Source organism: Magallana gigas, chromosome 2, assembly GCF_963853765.1.
Source record: "Magallana gigas chromosome 2, xbMagGiga1.1, whole genome shotgun sequence".
NCBI lineage: Eukaryota > Metazoa > Mollusca > Bivalvia > Ostreida > Ostreidae > Magallana > Magallana gigas.
Genome location: NC_088854.1, coordinates 2038792 through 2063067, shown reverse-complemented (window position 1 = coordinate 2063067; position 24276 = coordinate 2038792). Strand labels below are relative to the sequence as shown.

Sequence of the window (24276 nt, the reverse complement as noted above, 5' to 3'; positions counted from 1 at the left end):
ACAAGAAAGCTGTCTTGACTTGACAAGATAGTTATCTCGAGTTGACGTGATATGCTATGTTGACCACAATTATATAGATGGCAGAAACGTGCCACCATATTCTTGCAATCCCGCACATTGTGACCACATCCTATCCCCAGAAAATATAATTTGAACAGACTTGAATCTACCCTACCTAAGAATACTTTCACGCAAGTTTCAGCTTTCCTTGACAATTGGTTTTGGAAAAGATTTTTTTTTTTACAGATTTCTCTCTATATATTAAATTCCTATGCGGAAATTCGATCCCCATTGTGACCCCTACCTTTCCAAGGGGGTTATGATTTTGACAACTTTGAATTGACACCTACTGAGGATGATTCCGTGTAAGTTTCAGCTTTCCTCGCTGATTATTTTCTGAGAAGAAATGTGATCAAAAAAGCTCAGGTGAGCTAATAGACGCTATTAATCTTTAAATGAAACTTAAAAATTAATAGTTTGATCAAATTGAGTTTATCCGTCCTGTGTGTTTCTGGAAGTACTGTGAAGGAGCAATTTAAAAAACAATATTTAAATGCAATATTAAGAAAACTAGATATTTATCTTTTTCTGTGTCTGTCGAATGAAATATATTTATATCCGGAATTCCAAAAATTTCGAGAAAAACCCCCCAGCTTAAATATGCTCTAAACCCAAAAAGCCAAAGCACAAAAACATTGAATTGTACACAGGTCTCCAGATTATTTCTTTTTATATCATTTTAAAAAGTAATTCTCGAATATGTTCTACAGACTTCATGTTGAGTACAGAGAAATTACAATAAAATACTAAAGTCACTTTTACAATAGACAGCCTACAACAAACTTACTTTGTCGTTGCTCTGTAATACATGTAATATAATAATAATAGAAGAAAGAAAAAAATTGCAGATACTACTAAACTAAAATTCAATTTACTCACATTTGGCACACCTGATAAATGCCCTTCACCGAAAAACTCCTCTATCGTGGTTTTTCTAAGTCCTTTTTCCTTTGATAGCGCCTTTGGTAATGCAACTTGTGCATTGTTTATAGGTGTATCTTGAACATTGGGAACCATCTAAACAAAACACAAACATCAACATTCTGTAAAACTCAAGTAATTCTGATGTGTTTTGATATCTACATGAACCTTTTTACATGTACATGTTACTAGGAATTGACAGGGCATCATAATACTGTGGAATCATTAGAATTCGAGGTGGCTCAATTTTCGTGGTATTCGTGGGTAGCCCTCACCCACGAATTTACATCCTCCACGACAACTAATTATTAAAGATTTAGTTTAGCTACTGAAACCGAAAACCGACGCATCCACGAAATTGCATCCCCATGAATAAGCAAAAATCCTGCAATACACGAAAATTGGCGCCCACGAAATTAAATGATTCCACAGTATCTATATAAATGAACATCTATATTAAATTGCTAACTATTATGCTCGCTCTGATGGTTAAATTGATAACTAAATTAATAGAATTTTCATCAAAAATAAGTTTTGTTTAATTCCTTTTTAAACTTAAACCACAATTTTAGGGTCAGTATGTAAACATTTCAAAAAAAGGCTAGAGATCTTTTTAACAAGACACCCATGGACCGCAATGCTCATCTGAAAAACAATAAGCATAATAAAATCAGCTTAATGAAGTCAAAATAAACACTATCTGGACAATGTGGTGTAACACATGTAGATCCTATTTAAATAAAAAAAAAATATATAAATAAAACGTTTAACGGTGCGACCGTTGGGGTGGGCGCATCCTATGAAATATGTCTGTATATACTATCATAATAATAAATAAAACAGTATGATTTTAAAAATGAATGCTAAAAAAGTATAAAATCTATAATTTTTACGCTACAGTATATAAGCAATGCCTCAAGTATTTTTTTTTAATTGATTTATGATTCTATGGGTATTGTAAAGATTTTTAACATAATTTTCAAATTAGATTTTTTTTTCCTTTTAAAAATTAATTTTAACGTCAGTTCACCTCGGCCTATTAGGTTTTATAGTGTGTATAGATTTTACTTGTAAAACTCCTGGAAACCAAAGGTCAGGAATGCCCAAAATTTGCGAAAATCACCCGAATTCTCTCAAATCCTCTCAAAATTTATAAAATATGAGCATTAAAACGAATGCAAGTAACAATTGTTTGATATCTATGAAGAAATGTTCTCACTTCGTTAGCTTTTTGTGATTTTAAGTGAGCGTCTCAGAGAAAGTCATGCAATATTACCAAAATCGTCCACAAGCGTACATCTTAGATATTTTTAAAAAGTGTTTAAAACTGAAAGATTATCCCATAAAAGTCCAAATTTTGAATTCAATTGCTTGCTGGTGTTCTTCTATTTTTAAAAAAAAGAAAATAATAGAACATTTATCACAATTGTTGTATTTATATATATGTTACCTAAAACATCATTTTTCATAATACCCATTTACATTATTAAAAACTGCCCATTAAACCATGAAAAAGAAATTTTGAAAACTGGCAGTTTGCCAATTTTGCTAGATGTATAAAAGCAACTTTGATAAAGGTATAAATATACCTGTAAACGCCTGCATCTTCAAAACTTATCATGATTTGTTTAGGAGAAGGCATAAGTGTTCATTTCTCAAAAATCCACTTTTGGACTCTCAAAGAATAACACGCAATGATAATATATTGACTGATACATTCCATCAAAATGAGCATATTCTAGCATATTATTAAATATATTTATATTTCAAAAAATAAGTTAAAATGGATTTTGAAAGAATAAATTAATTAAAAATTGATATTTTCTTGTCATAAATAATTGTTATATTGATACTATCGCTCCCCAAACCTGTAAATTAATTTTTGGCTGTGAAATATGATTTGTAATATTTACCTCCCCTTTGATGCAATCTCTAGGCAGAGGAGGTTAAAAAGGTGAAGAGACGCCAAATGGAGGTCACATTGAAAACATAGTTTATGACAATGGGGTGAATACAAGTTATTTGATCATTACGACCCTATCATTTTCCATCAGAAGGAACCATGAGATTATTTTAATTTAGCTTCACATATTTGTTCATGAAAATGGGTGAAAACACACTAAGTTTAGCAGCTGAATGTCCTGCTATATTATGTAACTTTTATAATGGATCCGGAGGATCTGAATGTGATCTTGCAAACATTTGTTCTGTTTATGAGTGTGACAGGGATATTATGAATCACTTATACAGTTTACAAAAGTGCACAAATTCTAGACAGGTGTGTGTCTAATGCTCACATATGTCCTGAGTACATAGTAATATTGTATCGAAGTGGGTATTTCATCATCGATAAGGCAGCGCTTTCTATGAAAATATGCCTGAAGCACCGCGAAGAGTTGGGAGCACGGTGGAAAAGATCAAAGAGAACTTGTTCTTATCCTGGTCATCGGGGTGATATGAAAGCTGACAGAGGGGCCAGTCCGACAATGTGTAAAGAACTCTGGTTAAAAACAAGACAGATTATACCAGTAGGATCAGGTAAGTTATTTTTACAGTCACCTTAATTCAGGACGTTGAAAGAGTATGTAATATAAAATATTATGAGAAAATTAGTGTATTTATAAACAGGTGATATCTAGGAGGACCTCCATATCTAGATAAAGATGTAATATAGATATGATGGTCTGTAAAGATTGAAAATTAACAATTGACCTTAATTGTACATGCGCGGATCCAGAAAGTTTGTCCTACTACATCGAAAAACATTAAAACTGCAAAAATGTCTGGACCCAATTTTGCAATAAATATCATTTTTAAGCTGCGATCGTCCTCGTTGAAGCCTTGTGACGATGTTAACCGTTCCATTAAGTCGCCGTTTCCCGATAACCTTGCCGGTGTAATGAAGAATAATGACCCCCGTAGAATAATGACCGGGGGTCATTTTTCGACGTAGAATAATGACCCCCCCCCCCCTTGCTGAAGAATAATTGGATTTTTCTGAACAAAAAAAGACACGGGCGCTATATTTCTTCATGTGATACATGAAGAAAAATATCCCCCGTAAAAAAAATGACGCCCTCCCGTACCAAAGAATAGAAATTGGTTATCCCGTATCCAAGATTCGACTTTGAAATTACTTGAATTTTCACTCTGTTCAACTGATTTTGAAGTTATAAACACCGAACTTGTATATAAATCGCTGAATATAGTTTTTCATATCCGTAGCAAGCACACACAAAACATTCTTACATTGCCACAAATTGGCTGTTAAGTGTGTTGTTTACTCCGAGTTTGATTTCTCAAAATCGGATTGTTATAGCCCCTGGGTCATTTTTCTTCAGAAAAATCTAATTATTCTTATAATTTCGTCTTTCAAAAAAGTACGTCAATGACATACTTTTTAAGTTAATGGCCATTGAAAAAAAAATTAAAAAGTAGGTCATTGACGTACTTTTTTAAAAGATAAAAATAACACTGCAATCAAAGGTCTATAACACTAAAACATACAATAGTTGGCTTTTCATTATTATCGGTGATTTTTTTTTTTTTGAGTAAATGTAATCCTTAACAGTTACGTCACTTCTCTCGTCGACATATGGCGGGAAATGACGCAAATAAAGAAAAACACATTCATACACATTAGGATATTTAAGAAATGAACTCAATGTCTATCCAAGTTATACGAGTATAACCTGAGTTGGCGCAATTTACGCTTTATAACCCGCAATGCGACTTAACAAAATACGGAGTTAAAAATAATAATTTAAAAATGGGTTTTAATCATATCGAGAAAGAAATGTTGACATAGAACAATGAAAATGTATGCATTATAGGTATAGCGACATCGTAGTTAGGGGTGGTAGACATGAGCAGTCCTACTCCCAAATTATGATAATGATTCAATAATCACGTTGTTACAACGGTCTCCCATTGATGAGGCTAAACAATGTTTCACCCATCTGTCTTCGTCTTCAAATGGATAATACGCAATCTCAAAGCAATTTTATTAGATGAATCATCCACCCTCTCAACTACAATGTAATCTACATGTAACTACGATACCAAATACTATCATGCATGAAATAACTGCATGAGCGTTGCATTTTCTCATTACCATGATTTGATGTGAGTGTTGTCTTTATTCGCGTGGTAAAAAGACTCGCATCAAATCATAATGATGAGAAAACGCAACGCTCATGCTCTCAGTTCATGCATAATTTTATTTAAGAGCAAATACAATTATTGTATATTTTGTTTTGACGCTTTGGTAAATAAAACATTTTTGGGTGGTGGTGGTGGTGGTGGTGGTGGTGGTGTGTGTGTGTGTGTGTGGGGGGGGGGGGTAATATAATACATGTAAGTGAAGGGGTTCATGTAGTTTAAATGTTCAATTACATGTATCTATCTCAAAACTCATATCACATGTTCATTGGAAAGTAACCCAAACATATTAGATCATAACAATATAGATCATACAGCAGTCCTCTAACTACGATAACAAATACTTTTACTAATTGTAATTATTATGAAGTAATTTCTATTCTTTGTTTTTGATTCATATCAAAATGTCAATGTCAGTCTTTATGTGCCTACAGCTAAATGAAGAATTCTGTGACGTCACCCTCAGAACTCCCGCACCCGCGAAGTTTATTCAATAATATTTTCGCAATATGTTCCCTAAAAACGAAAGTATATTGATATCCACATGGCTATAAAGCATTTATTTTATTGTTCTTTGTCTAATTTTCTATCAAAGGATTTATTTTATTGTTCTTTGTCTAATTTTCTATCTCAATATTATTAGTTCACATTCATAAATCAACATTTCAAAACTTCATATTTTTTAAAGTCGAGAACGCAGATAGCAATAAAACTGGTAAAATTCAATAAGGTGATTTAAATTATATAGATATCACAAGATACAATTCAATTCATTTACATAAATAAGAGGTCACAATACTTTATATGTTGATAATACAATAAAAAGAAGGACAATTTATAAGTTAAAACACAACAAGTGTAGGCCCCGATACGCTTCCGTACATTTTAGGAAAGATACATTTCAAGATAAATTATCGCATCTTGCCACGATAGTAATCGCAACAAAATGTAAACGCTTATGCTAAATAGACAAAGTAAAAATCGGCATTTGGTGAGAAACAAGAAATTTATCTTGACTTGACGAGATAGTAATCTCGACTTGACGTAACTTGCTATGTTGACTGAAATTATGTGGATGGCAGAAATATGCCACCATAATAAAAAATTTCTGAAATATTGAGTAATGAGTTCCGAAATATACGGAAACGTTTAACCGCCTCTCATTGTTGCGTTAGAACGCGATATATTCACATAAATATATTTTTTAAGGTTTAGCCATTTATTTATGACAACAAAATTTATTTAGTGACACCATTTCGACATGTTTTTGACGTCTTAAGCACTTTAATCTGTTAAAGTCGAATTCCGCAATGTCGCGCTAAAATAATGTGTATAGACTATGCCGCCAAAATTAAATGTCGCATAATTTATTGCAACATAATTGTGTTTGGCAAATTCACCTTTGCGACCTGTCTAAGATTAGAGAGGGATGTTCACTAAAATTTGAACGACTAGAAAAATTAGTTTACCGATAGAATGCCATGATATGGTGAAGGGATGGTAAACTCCCTAGATGCTTTGGAGTTTAAGCTCTGGTTAAGACCATATATACAGACTGAATTTAAATTATTTTAGTTTAAGAAAAACATTTTTTATTTCAGGTACTATTCATTTAACATTTCAAAAACTGCATTCTTTGGGATTTGTTATATCCTTTTTCGTTACCATCAACTAATCTCAGCTATTAAGGTTCCCTACTTAAAGATTTAGTCTTTCATTTTTTTTTACTTTTAAATTGAACTTTAAGATGTATGTAGAGCATTCGGAAATGCATATTTTTCTCAGTAATTTTATATTTAATCTTTCAAAAGCACTTCGAATTATGCAGAAGCATCATTAATTGGGTATATATAAAACTCCTCATGTATACATTTATACATGAATTATTTGAAACCTAATTAAAATCTAGAAAACGTTTTTTCGTTTTGTATTACAAATTTAGTTAAACTAGAATCATGTATTAACTGAAATAAAAAACAAATGTTGAAATCTTTGTTGTATCATTTTTGTTTTATCTTTGCACTCGTTTATTTACACTTTAAAGCTGTTTTTTTATTACTAAAGAATGTGCCACGCCCCTGTTTCTCACGATTGTAGAGCTTTGCAGTTAGCTATTACGTTTACTGCTTTAAATTATTGTGTTTATAACTGACATTAATTCGACATACTTAAGTTGACATTCCTTGTAAACAGACAAGAAGTCATCAAAACATGGACGCGAAAGCTCCACAAATTATAAAATTTCAGCATAATAAATTTTCAATATAAAAGATAGAGAGACAATTTCCACGCATTTATATAAATGCGGCAAAATTATAACGCAAAATAATATTTTGACTTAATCAAAGTCAACAAAGCTTGAAATGAGCGGTTAAATCATCCAAAATATTTCGATTTGTTTGTTCTTTCTTTGTACAAGATGACACTAATTTTAATTTACCGTTTAGAGCTTAAACACAACATCAAGAGGCTGTTACACGTTTCCGTAGAAATACGAGTATACAATTGTTTTACACGCAAAATCTCGTTTTGTGGATGGCAAGTTTTAGTCAAGATACAAGATAAATTATCTCATCTTGTCGAGATGTTTATCACAAAAAATATAATAGCGTATGTAGATTAGACACAATAGAAGTCCGAGTTCGTTAAGAAACAAGAAAGTGGTTTTGACTTAACAAGATAGTTATTTCGACTTAACGTGATATGCTTTGTTGACTAAAATTATGTAGATGGCAGAAACGTGCCACCATATTCTTGCAATCCCGCACATTGTGACCTACCCCCAGAAAATATGATTTGAACAGACTTGAATCTACTCTACCTGAGAATACTTTCACACAAGTTTCAGCTTTCCTTGCCAATTGGTTTTGGAAAAGAATTATACAGATTTCTCTATATACTAGACTTTGACCCGTGCGTGCATGGGTTGACATTGCATATCGGACATTTACGAAATGGGTACATCGACACACCTTATTATTGACATTTGCATAACAAAGCTATAGGCCTACAATAATGCTATTAGTTTCACTACACTTTCCTTAATATGAATAATCTAACTGTGTCTCGGGAAAGGCCCTCACCACAGCTAGTTAGAATGCATCCCTTATACCCGTAATGTAGCAGAAAATTGCAGAATCGCTCCGGAACGCTTTTGGAGAAAATTAATGAAGTTGCCTTGAAAATGATAGTCAAATTCATCACAACAAACCTTTTTGAGACGGCAAATACCTTTCAACTAAAAATTTTAATCCAGAGAATGGAAGAATTCAACACCTTTTCACCAACGTGCACGTATTTTCTTTGTAAAACTGGGTCATTAGGACATTATTCATTTTTACGATAAAACATATTCTATCTTCACTCTCCTATTAAATATAATGTTACTTTTTTGCATTCAATCAACTATTTTTGTCATCACGAAGACAAAAGTAAGAACTTAGTTGAAATGTATATTTGTTATTTTATACTTTCTCTCATAAGAAATCATTAAAATAAATATATATGAACAGAATATATAGCAAAAGTCCAATGAAAATTTACCCGTATCTGTATTATCATTTCTGAGTTTATTCATGCAGATGTGATATTATGGAAACAAACTAAAGATCCCGTTAGCGTGAATGTATTGCGCAAGCGCAAGATTGTAAAATCCAAAATATTCAGGTGATTTCCGGGATTTTTTGAGGAATTTTCGCTGTTTATTAATAGGCGAAGCTTAACTGAGAAAAAATAAAAACAAATTGGTAATCTTCAAGTACCAATGATGTTTAAAATATATAAAACAAAAGACAGTTTTCTTCCGATTTATCGGTATTAAAGACTAAAAATTCGAGTCTATTATTTTAATATAGTAGTATAGATATTAAATTCCTATGCGGAAATTCGATCCCCATTGTGACCCCTACCTTTCCAAGGGGGTTATGATTTTGACAACTTTGAATTGGCACCTATTGAGGATGATTCCGTGTAAGTTTCAGCTTTCCTCGCTGATTATTTTCTGAGAAGAAATGTGATCAGAAAAGCTCAGATGAGCTAAAATACGCTATTAATCTTTAAATGACACTTAAAAATTAATAGTTTGATCAAATTGAGTTTATCCGTCCTGTTTGTTTCTGAAAGCACTGTGAAGGAGCAATTTAAAAAACAATATTTAAATGCAATAGTAAGAAAACTAGATATTTATCTTTTTCTGTGTCTGTCGAATGAAATATATTTATATCCCGAATTCCTAGAATTTCGGGGAAAAAACCCCCAGCTTAAATATGCTCTAAACCCTAAAGCCAAAGCACAAAAACATTGAATTGTACACAGGTCTCCAGATTATTTCTTTTTACAAAGTAATTCTCGAAAATGTTCTACAGACTTCATGTTGAGTACAGAGAAATTACATTAAAATACTAAAGTCACTTTTACAATAGACAGCCTACAACAAACTTACTTTGTCGTTGCTCTGTAATACATGTAATATAACAATAATAGAAGAAAGAAAAAAATTGCAGATACTACTAAACTAAAATTCAATTTACTCACATTTGGCACACCTGATACATGCCCTTGACCGAAAAACACTGCACCCCTTACTGCCGCCATATTTGCCTCACATGGAATCATGATATTTTCTGCCGAAAATGAAGTCTCGGTAATGGTCTGAAGCATCGGTGATTGTGCAAATTCTCCAACAAGAATGATTTGATAGATATCTGAAAATTTTGTTAACAATTCCTTTTCTGTATAGTCTACGATGCGTTTTCCAGCCTCACTAAACAAAGTTTGAAACCGGTCAGTTTTTATGACAAATTTATCGGATTTAATTTTAAGCCCCGTTCTTAAGACAGCTTCTTGCAACCCTTCGGAACATCGTATCTCTTCCATCATGACGGCCGATATCTTTATATTTATATTCAAGCAGTTAGGCGAAATCCGTTTGATTTTTGATTTTACCTCCTGGAGAAAATCGTAGTATTCTAGGGGGTATTTTTCAAAGAAATCTACTAAGGCTTTCTTAGCTCTCAAACTGATCATTTCAACGAACTCATGTAGAACGTGGTCTCCGCTCCAAATCGCTGTGTTATTTTTAAACACGATCTTCATCGTATTTTCGTTGCTTAAGTGTATGACCGACATAGTTGCATTGTCTTCTGTAAATAGAATTAAGGAAACATTGATGTAAAGAAAACATTCGGTACTTGTACATTAATGAAACAAAAGATCAAAAATACTTAATATTGTTGTATTCTATTTATTTATATATTCAAAAGAATGTAACGTTATCTTTTCAAGTAATTGAAATGTAAAATTACATTAATAAATGAAAAGGATCATTCTTTTTTTTTTATTCTCATCAACCTGATGTACTCAATTTTTTAAAATTATTTTTGTGTTGTTTTTCTTTGTCTAGTAGTGTAAAGTATTTACAATATAAGATCCTAGGCCCCATCAGTACTACCAAATTTGAGTTCTTAACATTTGTTGATCACACAACCGTATAGATGAGATTGATTTACAGTTTTGTAAAATATTGTTAGTTGATTATATTTAAATTCGCAAACCTTCACACTCAACAATTAGGAACTTCCTGTTACACCTGTCATCTAACGATGTTTCCCCTCCATCTTGTTTGTTGTGTAGACAAAACTGTAAAACAGCCGCAGCTTCCTCAACGATCTGGATATTTTCTGATGAACAGCCTGCCTGGATCACCGTACAGGTGTTTAAGTTAATACATTTCAGTATTTTCTAAATAAGCAAAATGCAATCATACCCTCGCATAGATGGCCATACAAATTACTCGCTTATTGTGCATGTGTGGCTATGCAAAGTACAAAAGCTTTGTAGGAGATGAGAGTATGATTGGTTTTGGGGGAGTGAAATTTTTATATTAAAAAAAAAATAAGACCCGTGACCTGAATTAGATGCTGCTTCATTAATCCCATCAACAGGATAAAAATAAGAATTAATATAAATAGAATTCCTTGCGGTTTTTTTAATAAATATAATTTTTATTTAGATTTAAATTTAATTACATAAATAAAATAAATAATGAATTCTAACGATCGTTTATCATTTTATGTAAAGAAATTAATTTAATAATTTTTCTTTGATTTAAGTATCAAATAAAAAATTGACTGGAAAACTTCATAAATGCGCTTCTACGTGCATTAATTGGGTTTTGTTATTAATTTCTTATCATAAAATAAAACATTTTTAAATCAGAAAACGGAGAGTGTTATTCATCAAAAAAAGTAAATAATGCAATTGAAGCTACGAATACACAACAATAACAGCAACAATATTCAAATAGAACAAGACTTTATCTGAGACAAAGCTACATGTACTATGCTGAATTTAATAGTTTAATAATACTCTCTTTATCACCACATGTCATTAAACACAAATAGAAATTTTTAATCTGAACCGGTTGAATAGAAAACAAAGGGATATATTTGCGATGGCTTGTAATATCTTTTTTTTATTATGATATTACCGGCAATTTTATTTGCACATACAATATATCATACAATATATATATATATATACATGTAAGCATATTTTGCACAATTGAAAAATCTGTTGACAAGATCAATTTCAACAATCTTAAGGGAGAGAAAATGAGGGACAGTAGGAAATGGAGAGTGGGGGGAGAGAGTGGGGGAATTATGAGGATACATGTATCATGTCAGAAATATTTTATTAATACGTAGGCATAATCAAAATATTTACTGCCGAGTTGTTGTATTCAGACAAGGTGTATATAAATCGTGCCTTAAGTAAATATGTCAATGGTCAGGATCTACATGTACATGAGAAAGAGCCAGTCAGTCCATTTGTTTAAGAAATTATTATATTTGCCTTGTTTTGTTGCAGTGTATTTAAGTGTAGTTATATGGGTTTTGAGATCAAACAGGATAGTTTCTTCGTTACTTTGACATAAAGAACACAACTTTGTGTCGCTTTTACCTATTTTAAATAAAAATGAGTTTATTGTCAAAATATACTGATTTATTCTAAATTGCAACCGTTGCAATTTAGAATCTTTGGTGTATGAAAAAGGAAATGTGAAGATATTTTCCCAATGAAGGTCTGAAATTTCAAAAAACTTTCCCCATTTTACTTTTCCAAGAGGAGTAATTTTTTCTGTAGTAAGAATATTGTAGATATGTTTTGTTCCTTTTTTTGTTGTTACAAAATGTTTTAATATTATGAGGAAGAAATGGTCTAGGGCGATTTGTTCCAATTTGAATTTTAGAGCTTGAGAGACTTGCTGTAATTGAATTTCTAAATGATGCATAATTCAGAAAATTTGTTTTATCTTAATTTTTATTGTAAATCTTCTAAAGAATAAAAATTTCCATTTTCATCAAGCAAATCTGCTATGTATACTATGTTCTTATCAAACCAGTTTGTATAGAAAACTGTTTTATTTTCAATTTTGATTTTCGAGTTGTTTCAAATAGGTTGAGTAATAGATTCATCCCATGATTGAACTTCTAATTTTTCTTGAATTATTTGAAAGACAGTAAATGTATCTTTCCAGGAAGGATTTTTTATTTCCTTTTTTAACAACATTAATATAGTCTGATCCAGTTTTTAATATTTTTTCTATAGATACAGTTTTGCCAAGCAGCACTTTATATTTTGTTTCTTGGGAATAAAGAATTCTTTTTATCCATGATGATTTTAATCCCAGATTGTGATTGTTAATATCAAGCATTTTTAAACTTCCATTAATATAGTCTTGCACTACTTGCTTTCTTTTAAGTTTATCTACTTTGGAATGCGATAAAAAATATAAAAGCGTTTCATTTAGAATTTTCATGAAAATATTTGATGGGGAGGGTGGAGAAATGAAGAATTAATTTAATTGTGCAATAAGCAATGATTTTATAAGAGTTAAACTGCCAAGTGGAGTAAGTCGTCGTTTACTCCATTGATTAATGATATGCTTGATTTTTACTAATTTCTTGTCATAATTAAGTTTTGGTATATTTGTTAAGTCCACATCAAAATATATACCTAAAAGTTTAAAGGTGCTTGTCTATTTAAAGTTAATTTCCTCACATATTCTATTAGAAGAGTATTTTTTACTACCAATCCAGACAAGTTGAGTTTTTGATATATTTATTTTGAGACCAGAAATTTGATAAAAGTTATATAACTCTCATTGCTTCTCTGAGAGACTTCTCACTGCCATCTAATATAATAAGGGTATCGTCTGCATATTGTGATAACAAAAGTTCTGAATTATTTATGTTAATACCATTTATACTTTTATTATTTTTTAATTTGATAACTAGTACCTCAGCACATAGTAAAAAGATATATGATGAAATTGGATCACCCTGACGACAACCACGCTCTAATTTAAAAAAGTTGGATAAGTGACCTGCTTGTGATACAGAGGAGGAGGTGTTTTGTTGAAAAACTGATATCCATTTTCTGAGCGATGGACCAAAATTAATGAATTTAAGCGTTTTATCAATAAATTTCCATGAGACAGAATTAAAAGCCTTTTTAAAATCAATCATTAACAGTAATCCAGGAATGTCATTATTCTCAGTATATTGCATTAAATCAAAAACAAGACGAGTATTTTCACCTATATATCTTCCTGGAACAAAGCCATTTTGATCAGTACTGATAATTGAACTGATTAATGTTTTCATTCTTTGAGCAATGCGGCCTGGCCATATTTTATAAACTACGTTTAATAAAGAGATTGGCCTCCAATTTTTCATGTAAAATTTACTTTTTCCATCTTTTGGTATGCAGGTGATTATACCTTGCTTTTGTGTAACAAATAACTTCCCTAGATTGTATCCGTGATTTATTGATCTAATAACAAAGTCTCCTAAGTATTTCCAGAAGATTTTAAAGAACTCTGTAGTGAAACCGTCACTCTCAGGAGTCTTATTATTTGACATTTTTTTCAATACATGAGAGGCTTCATTATAAGTTATTTCATCTTCAAGGGTATTTTTTGAGTATATGTAATATTGTAATATTCTTCACATTACAGCAAGATTCGTTTAAACTGGTTTTAAAGTGAGTTGGTATCGGTGAAAAAAGCAATTGGGTATTAACATAATGAAAATGACAATAACAAACTGTCAACTATCTCAAAAATCCATAAAGCGAAATACGAATTTAAAGCAGAGCATCGCAGACCCCTAACAAGATAGAGGTGAAATCAGGTGCCCAGGAGGAAAAAGCATTCCCTGCCGACCGGTCGCACCCGGCGTGTGATCAAACCGAAGTCAACCCATTGTGTAAATAATGGTCTAATTAAATAGTTTTAAAAAGTCAGTCAGCATGTGTCCTAATGAAATATTGTACTTGCTGACAAGGTCATTGCAATGACCATAAAACTTGCGTAAAGATGGTTTCAATCGAGGTTCAGGAGACGCGATCGTGGACGAAAAATGTTGAAATGTCGACAAAGAATAATATGTCAATGCTACTTTTGCAAATGTTCTAACTAGATAGCCATTGAGGTACAGCCTAGAATACTCTGAAGGTGTGGATGTACCATAGCCGCACAATGCTTTATTTAGATAGCCAAATTTGTACATTTATTTAAGAGACAGTACGGTGCATGCTATTAAAATCAAAGTACCAAAGTACTGACGGGAGTTGATTTTATCGATTGTTATTAATTAAAAATCAACGATATGTTATTTTGCATGACTAGAAGTATCTAATCTGTATATGAATTACGCACATATTTATAATTTTCGTATTTTTTCGACATCAATTTCGAAAAAACCCTATATGAATCATATGTTCTGTGATATTTAAAGATATAATTTATTCCATCAAATAATGTATCAATAATCGAAATATTTCTAAAAATTGTAAGAATCTAAGCAATATTGAACTCTAGGCTCGTTCAACCAGACGCTCGGCTGTCTCTGTTAATCTCCAACAAGCAAGAGAGAGTTTGTCGAAGATTAACGGAGACAGCCGAGCGTTTAGTTGAACGAGACTACATTGAATTCTGGCGTAGAAATACATACAACTACAAAATAATAAATTGTTCGAACTATTTAAAATATGACTATTTTCAGGGTTTGAAAAAACAATGCTTCAGCATACATAACATCGAATTTTTCAATTATTTTCCAGAACTAAATCATAACAGCGGTGATGATTTGTGCATAGGTCCAAACACTGTTTCAGAGTAACTACATAGGAGAGTTGATTAAAATCAACTCCCAATCATATTACTGAAGAACTGACGGGAGTTGATTTTGTCGATGTTTATTTATTTTAAAAACAATGATATGTTATTTTGCATGACAAGAACATGTAGTTTTTAATTTGAATTATGCACATTTTTATAATATAAATTTTCGGACTTTTTCGGCAAGTATGTCTAGAAACTCCCATATGAATAATGTTAAATAATATTTTAAGATAAAATTAATTCAATCAAACTATGTATCAGTGATAGAAATATTTCTTGAAAATTGTATGGATCCAAGCAATATTGAACTCTAGTCTCGTTCAACCAAACGCTCGGCTGACACCGTAAATCTCCGACAAGGATTTACGGAGACAGCGGAGCGTCGAGTTGAACGAGACTTTTTTTAACTCTGGCGTAGGAATACATACGACTACAAAACATATTTAAATTGTTCGTACCATTTAAAATCTGACTATTTTCAAGGTATTTTATGAATAAGTTTTCTTGAAAAACAATGCTTTAGCATACATTACATCGAATTCATCAATTATTTTCAAGAACTAAGTCTTGTCAGCAGCAATGATTTGTGCTGAGGTCCAAACAATGTTTCACTTTCGGTTTGTCTGAGTAACAGCATAGGAGAGTTGATTAAAATCAACTCCCAAAAATAACTTGAAAAAGTTTTCCGATCGGTTTCGGTATATTTGTACTACTCATGAACTTTCATAAAATTACATAATTTTCCATGAAATAAATCTAAATATTTCAGTACAATTATTTATTACGTATGATCTATATATATTCACATCGCAACGTTTTACGGGATTCAGCCTTCTACTAGTATACTACGCATGCTATGTATTTACTATAAACAAAACACATGCAGGGCCAGCGAAGATTCTCCTGGACATGTTTGTTGAAAAAAAAATATATCTCTTCTACTTTTCTCAGGTAATAGCTGTTCAAAGTTTTTTAAATAATCACAATTATTATTTTGGAAGCATGTATTTTTCGTGTTTATCATAGGAGTTGCTACAACCTAAATTCATTTTTGTATAAGAGGCCCCTTGAGGGGTTTTAGACATATTAATGTCTGTTCATTTTAAAATGAACCAATATTGGTAGACCATTTATTAATTATCAAGAAAGTGATGATGTTTCCGTTTAGAGAGTCCCTTTAACCTCGTTTACCATGATGATCGTAGTCGGACAAAGATCTTGTAGTTTTCAGCACATGTCAATCACTGCTAATCAAAGTCCACGTGGTACAAATAAACGATGTAAGATTATTCCGATTTGTACGACCCTTAAATATCCGGAAGCTCATAAATACGTTAATTAAGTATGTAAAAGGGATTTTTATGTATTTCAACTATTACAATCAACCTTATTTCTTATTTCCTAACGATACAATATGTAAATTTGCAGTTATTTACACTTTAAAATTTGTTTGGTGGTTTAAAAATTATAAAAGCCCCAGCGGGATTCGAACTCACGACTTACAGATCCGTAGTTGATGCTCTAACCTATTGGGCTAAGCTGTTAGGTAACAATTTCGGGGAAGAAAACATTTATAAGAATATAATTGAATTTACTCTTTATTTCGATCGGAAGTATCTCTCAATATTGAGGCGTCCCATACCACCTTAATTTAAAACTCGTCATTACCAATTTTGAGCAGCAGTATTACCGTAACAGTGTATATATGTTTATCATACTTTTTCCTGAAACCAAGCCTCGTTGTCGATGTTAATAGTCGCCTCAAGCAGAGGAAATCGACAGAATACACTTATTGTTCTGTTTCGTAAACTAATTGATGGGTATAGTTTATTTTCAGGATTATACTTTTAAATTTTTTAATAATATAGTTGCACGATTGTTTGCTTATTATCAAATGATCATAACTTTACATTTGGTTGACAATGTTTTTTTTTTTGAAATTCCCGTTGTATAAATAGTGTTACATTATAAATCAGAACAGTAGAGAATATAGGTCCGGCTAAATGTTTATTGATGCATGTATCAAAGAACTTTTTGACTAATTGGACGTGCAAATATCTCGTTAAACCAATAAATGTTATAAATGATAAAGAATTATATGCTTAAAACATAAAATACCATAACTTTCGGTCACGTGATGGTGGTAGAGTGCTCCGCAAAATACTTAAATTTTGTCACTTAAAAGCATTAAACAGCTTTAAAAAAATTCAAACGGAAGAAGAAGTAGTGTCTTAGATGGTTTTGTAAAATTTTCTGATCGTACTTTGAGTATACGTCTAGAGTATAAGACTTTGTTACTTTTGTAAAGTAAAAACTCACCGTGAGTTCTCGCTCACTGAACTGACAGAAAATGGATGGTAAACAAAAGTAGGATAAGGTACAAGAAAAACAACAAATTTCCAACTGACCGTATTAGTAAAGTAGCAGAAAAAAGTTGGTACGACAACATTTGAGTTTAAATTTTTAAAAGTTGTTGTATAAAAGGCCGTCAAAAAAAACCAACGGACGAGTAGCTCAGACACCGATCCTTCAACACCTACCCTTGGTACGAAAATGTCAAATGAACTGAAACCTATACATGTTAGTTTGACCGATTTCCGAGAGTCAATGGTGAAAACGCATATATTAATGAAATCATAACCAAAATTGTGTCAGAAATAAAGAGCGAGATTAGGAAAGAAATTGTTGGGGAGGTAAAGACAACTTTAACAGAAGAACTCACAGATAGCGTTAACGGTTCAGGTCAAAACCGAATTCGAAAACAAAATCGACAACAAGACAAAAGAATTCGAATAGCATACCAAAGATATCGAAGATGGAGTGAGCATGGATTTAACGGCTCTGCGAGAGAAATTCCACGACCAGCTACGGCATACTCTAAAACCTAGCCTAGCCTGACCTCAAAGTTGGCCTGGCCTCACTTTTGGCATCAAAATTAGCCTGGCCCCAACTTGGCATGGCCTCAAAAATTGGCCTGTACCAAAAATTGTGGGCTATTTTTTTCACATATTTTTCTTATTTTTTTTTATTTTAAGATAATATTGATTTTTTCTTCTAAAACGTGATATATGTCTTCTTGTGTTTAGTTTGATCTGTTTAATATTGATCCAAAACATCTTTTACAGTACAGATCAGACCCAACCTAACACCAGAGTTAACCCCAACTAAACCCCGGGTTTACTCTCTGGGTTTACTTGGGGTTTACTCTGGGTTTACTTTTTGAAGATTTGGATCCACTTGGGGTTTACTTTGGCTTTACTTGGAAATTTCTTTTGAGGTCAACTGTATGCTCTTAAGTGTGAAGCAGATCCATCTTTTATCTTACCATCCTACTGCCTGTTATTCATGCCCCTTGTGTATTCCGAATACACAGTTTGCGTCTGCTTTCAGGGGTACTAGTATACTTCTGAACGTGTTTACTCTCTGTGTCCACTCTGGGTTTATTTTGGGTTTACTCTGGGTCCACTCTAGTAAACCCAGAGTAAACCCAGAGTTAACCCAGAGTTAACCCAGAAAGTAAACTCAGGGTTTAGTTGGGGTTTACTTTCTGTTAGGTTGGGTCTGATCGGTACTGTATGTTTGGTCTCAGGCACATAGCATCGGTTTGGGGAGGAGGGGGGGGGGGGTAATATTTTAAGGTAATATTGATTTTTTTTAACTTGAAATTATATTTGTCTCAATTATGAAACACCTGGTTATCGCAGTGATTTTGAATTGATTTCAGTATACCTCTTTAATTAGAGCTTTCATAAACTTTAAACCACCTTAATAACTTAATAGTGAGTGTACATGTACATGTATAATTTGCATCAATCCTATTCTAAATAAGAAGTCAACAAATACCATTTCAGTGGATAGGCAATGTCATTCACAAATGTATTGAAGTTTGGCATGCAAAATGATAAAGACAATAAATCTCACCTGTGGTCTGAAACCGGTGACTAATATCAAAGAAAACTGTGTTATTAAAAATATTATGACAATCGATTCAGAGATTTAAAAATAAAATATGAAGTTGTTTATATGCAGCTGTGAATGTTTACAAATGCCCGTATTTTAATGAGCTGTAAAAGGCCATTGGCTGCACGATGTAACTCTGATCTCAGCTGTGATTCATTTTGATACATACTACAACTTCTGTAATTAATGCGTTTCACATGAATTTGTTCAGCATTATCCAAGCATTCTATTATTGTTAACGGAGTGATGAAAAACCTCTTCTGTGATTTAGTATTCAATGTTGCAGAGTCAATGGAATGGTCCAATTTTGTTTTATCAAAAAAGAGCATTTCAGAAATAAATATTTGTTAAAAACAAGATAATGATTAACATTTAATGCTTTGTTTGCATGGTAAACTTTGAATTTTGAATTCAGTAAATATTTTTACGTATGTTTTTTATAATCAAGGGTGACAAATATATGTCATATCTGTTCTTTTGTCCACCCCTATTCTATGATAATGGTAAATGTCTGTAAAAGTTTACAGATATCATTTCATGAAAACACTGCCATTCTGAATCACTTCAAAAACTTTTTCACTCAAATCTAACCTGTAAAATTGGAAAAAGAAGTTACGCTGAAGTTGTTGCAATTGGGAAGATGGGAATATCAAAATTTGAAGGATGAGGATGTTTGCGACTGGGGGGACGGGTATCCAGGCGTAACAAAGATAAATAACAAATTTGGTTTTAAGTATCATTCAATTTCTACCCTGACAAAAGAAGAAGAAAAGAAAAGAAGTCCTGCGAAGTATGGAAAAAGGTGGCAAAGATGAAGTATCTTGTGTTCTGAAAAAAAAATAGGAATTATGTATGATACACTTATAATAAAATGAAATTAGTTAATTTCACAATAAGAGAATCATGAATGAAATTGCCATTACTATACTGTTATTGTACTAAAAAGAGAGTTGAACAGGTTCACAGTTTGGATTAATTTTGAATTTTTCAGACGTGCAGCTGTTCGCACAGAAAAGCATCTAACTTCAAATCTTGAACGTTGTGAGGTATATCAATTTCTATCTGTGCTGTTTTAGTAATATTAGCAAATATTTCAAATTATTAGAATTATACCATGAATATAGTTGTATTCATGCGCGGATCCTGAAATTTTTCCGAGGGGGGGGGAGGAGGGGGTGGGGGGGGGGTCCGACAGTTATTTGAATTTTCCAGAGGGGGGGGGGTGGTCCGAGGCATATTTCTGTAATTTTATAATGTAAATTTGCAGAGGACCCCCCGAACCAACCCCACCTCTAGACCCGCACATGTGTATTTACATTTTAATTTACGATTGATTTAAATGGATTTTGATTTTAATGATTTTCAGGATTCTGACTCTGATGTATTGAATGATTCTTTGGTAAAGAAACCAGGTTTGTAAGCTAAATGAAATAGTTACCACATTACAGTATTTTTAAAAAAGAAAAGCTAATCATTGAGGGAAAATAAGTATTGTTCATGTTTTAAATGCAGGGGAAAATGAAATGAAAAAAACCTGAACATGTAGACCTTACGAAATCCCCTGCGTCAGTGATTGTAATTCCAAGTTCAGATGAAGGAACCCCATCACCAAAGAAAAAACAACAACTTATACACCCTTTCAATCACTCTCTTCAGACAGTGAAATGAAGGATTTCAAAATATTAAGAACAAATATAAAAAGAAACTTGATGGAAATATTTGGTACCGAAGAACATCAAGACAGAATATTTCATGGAAGACAAAACTCTTCCCATTCATAAAAAAGGTGTTCGGTCTGGAAACTTTACCAAAGATATTTTAAACGAAATGCTAGCCCACATCGGTGCAATGGGAACACTTCTGCCTTTAGGTGTCAATATGAATGCTTTATTTTTTATAGACACAAAAAGATAGGTCATTACAAAGAAATTCTCTCTGATGGATGTTGAGAATAAAAACAAACAAAAGCAAAGGTTCATTATTTCAAAAATATTTAGAGCAAAGGATTACTGAGGTAGATGAAAAGGATGTAGTATGTAACGATTAGAATACATCATTCAAGGTCACAAGGCTGTCGTACCGACAAGTGTAATCTTTGCCTTTAAGTACACTGGAGATGAAATGTTTGAGATCATCAGCCCTCTAGCCTTGCAGTATTACTTTGAAAATGAAGAACATAATGTTATTCCACGTCCAAATGGAAACTCAAAGAAAGGAAAGGTATTTCACAGAACCTTTGAGTCTGTGAAAAATTAAATAAGAAATAAACTTGACCAAAAAAAACCCCAAAAGAAATAGTGCACACTATTTTATTACAAAAAGGAGGGATTCATGAAAGAACTGCGCCGCGATAACACGTGAAAAACAGACAACAAGTAAGTAATTTCAAATATGCAATGAAGGAAGCAAAAAATAATGATCCACTCCTTAACATTATGGAAGTCAGTAAGGAACAATTATTGGACAAAGACTCAGCATTTGTGAGAGACGTGTCCGCGTCACCTGAATTTTCTATATTCATGGCCACTAAACAACAATTGATTGATATAGAACGTTTCTGCACAAATGCTGAACATGTGTCAGTCTTTGGATTTGTGCAACTTCTTAAGTTAGAAAATACTTTCTCACGTTATCAACATACAGATATTTAATGCTTGAAACAAGTAAGAAGACCAATCCTGTTTTCATTGGACCAGCTTTGATTCACCACATGAGACTTTTTGATTCAAACTTCACATTGCTTTCAAACATGATTAAGTATAATCCGAAAAGTTTATGGCAGTGATGGAGAGAAAAATCTTTCAGATGCATTTGACTCTTGTTTTACAAACACCTTCTTTGCGATATACATATGAAGAACAACATAAAAAAACTCAGTGACCTGAACATAAAAGGACCCCTAGGTAAAGAATACATATGTGATATATTTGGAAAACATTCAATCAGAAAAGGTATATACAAGGTCTTGTGGGTTGTTCCAACGCAGAGGAATTCGACAAGAAATTTGAATTGATTGAACGACATAGCAATGGTGAAGAATTTCTCAACTATTTTGTCATGTAAAAAGCGGATATGATAAAAAAAAAACTGCATGACGGCGGATTTGAGGACAATGTGTGGCTTAGGGTACCCTCCTTCGATGAACAACCAAAATGCAAATGAATGTGGAAATAGCGTTATTAAGCGAGACATCAAATTAGAAAAGTTGAGCGTACAAGACTGTTTAACACACCTCCAAAATATTTTACAACGCCAGTATAATCAAGCCAAGCTGGTAGTGTTAGGAAGAGGAGAATACTCAGTTTCGGAACCAAATAGAGAATACCAAGTTAATGAAGAAAAATTCTATCAAACGACAAAACAACAAAAAATCAGACATGAGAGCAGATTTTTTAATGGTCCAGTTAAAAATCAACAAGAGAAAATGTTAGATTATGATCAATGTAATCTTTCTGTTTCCCCTGAAAGCTCTCAGATTTCCACAATATCACGGACTGTTGTTAAGGATATCTTCGCGAAAGCAGGAAAATTACTTCAATGTGAAGGAAATGTCGTACAGGCTCCAGGATCCGATGTCTTAAATTCATATGCTAAGACCACGCGACACCATGTTTCCATTGTAGAAAATAAATCCCAGTACGTGTGCGACGCTAATTGCATTAAATGGGTTACACTCAAAATATGTCCACACACAGTATCTGTGGCTGAATATCAGCAACAATTACAGAATTTCCTGAACTGGTTATATAACAAAAATAAACAACCGAAATACACCTTTTTGGCAAATTTTAATATGCCAGCTTCCAGGGAGAAAAAGCATCAAAAGCCACATCCCGCAGAAAAGGGGGAGATTCAAACAAGCAAAAGGACATATTAGAAAAATATTCTAAACCTAGTGTAGATAAGAATACGCAAAATATTCCTGCACTACCAAATCCACCTGTTGGGTCATATGTTGTTGCATTATTTGACTATTGTAACCCCCTTGTGACCAGATATTTTGGATGTCAAGTTTTATTCAGAAAAAATAATATGCTGCCACCTTCTCCCAGAAATTTTGTGGTAGTGTCAAAAATGAAAAGTAAATACAAAGGAAAAAATGGAATGGTGAAGGAGGGAGCACCATCTAATGTTAATTTTCATCTGATTGAAAAATGCGTCAAACGCCAAAACCCATACTTTATACCATCTCTCGTTCGCTGTCCTGAGGATTTAAAAAGACCCATCTCCAGCTCCCACATCGCCAATACTTGTTAGCAACGGGCATACAAATTTAAACTTAAATCACTGGTAAATGTCAAAATATTTACCGGCATCTAACAGTGTGACAAATCAGCTTTTACTCTTTGAATTTGATGAAATTTACAATTATTGAACATGTTTTGAGGATAATGTTGATAATATAAATACATATTTAGGCCATTTAGGGCGATAAGACAATATTGTTGTCTGGATCTAAAGACATGATTTGTTGATTAATCATGTCAACTTGAGCATTAAAACAAAATTTCCTTGATTCCTCGTTATGCGTATTGTTCTGAGGTAAAGAAACAACACCTGTCAAACATTCGAAAAGCTTCAGTTTTATACACTGGCAGATCTCTTGTACCAGCCATTTCTCTTGCGTTACACTGAGGTCAGGTTTATTGCCTGCATCATTCCCACTGTTTATCTTAAATTCATTTGTGAATGACTCGATACAGTGTGGTCATGCCATAAACTAATAACTTCTCTGTTAGACAGTCAGGGCACGTAGCATTATTAGTCCCCTACCGGTTTTCACCGGAGGGGACTATAGCTTTCCTCTGCGTCCGTCAGTCCGTCTGTCTGTCTGTCCGTCCGCCTGTCTGCCCCACTTCAGTTTTCCACACTTTTTTTCTTTATGCGTTTGAGGAATGATATGAAATTTGCTGTACAGCTTCAAAATGTCAAACTACAGATCAAGTTTACACTTTTGCAGCGTCTGGTTGACATATGTTCGAGAAAAT

The 24276-nt window shown here is 32.7% G+C and overlaps 1 protein-coding gene across 2 annotated transcripts in view; it reads right to left on the bottom strand.

Moving 5' to 3' along the window:
• The window catches only part of LOC105346841 (heat shock 70 kDa protein 12A-like), a 72418-nt gene that overhangs the window by 4646 nt on the left and 43496 nt on the right, over positions 1 to 24276 (bottom strand). For both annotated transcript variants that reach the window (XM_066074471.1, XM_066074472.1), the window contains 3 exons: positions 10695 to 10836; positions 9676 to 10283; positions 940 to 1077 (listed from right to left, as the gene is read on the bottom strand). In XM_066074471.1, the coding sequence (XP_065930543.1) occupies positions 940 to 1077; positions 9676 to 10283; positions 10695 to 10836 (888 nt within the window). The remainder of the gene's footprint in view (positions 1 to 939; positions 1078 to 9675; positions 10284 to 10694; positions 10837 to 24276) is intronic.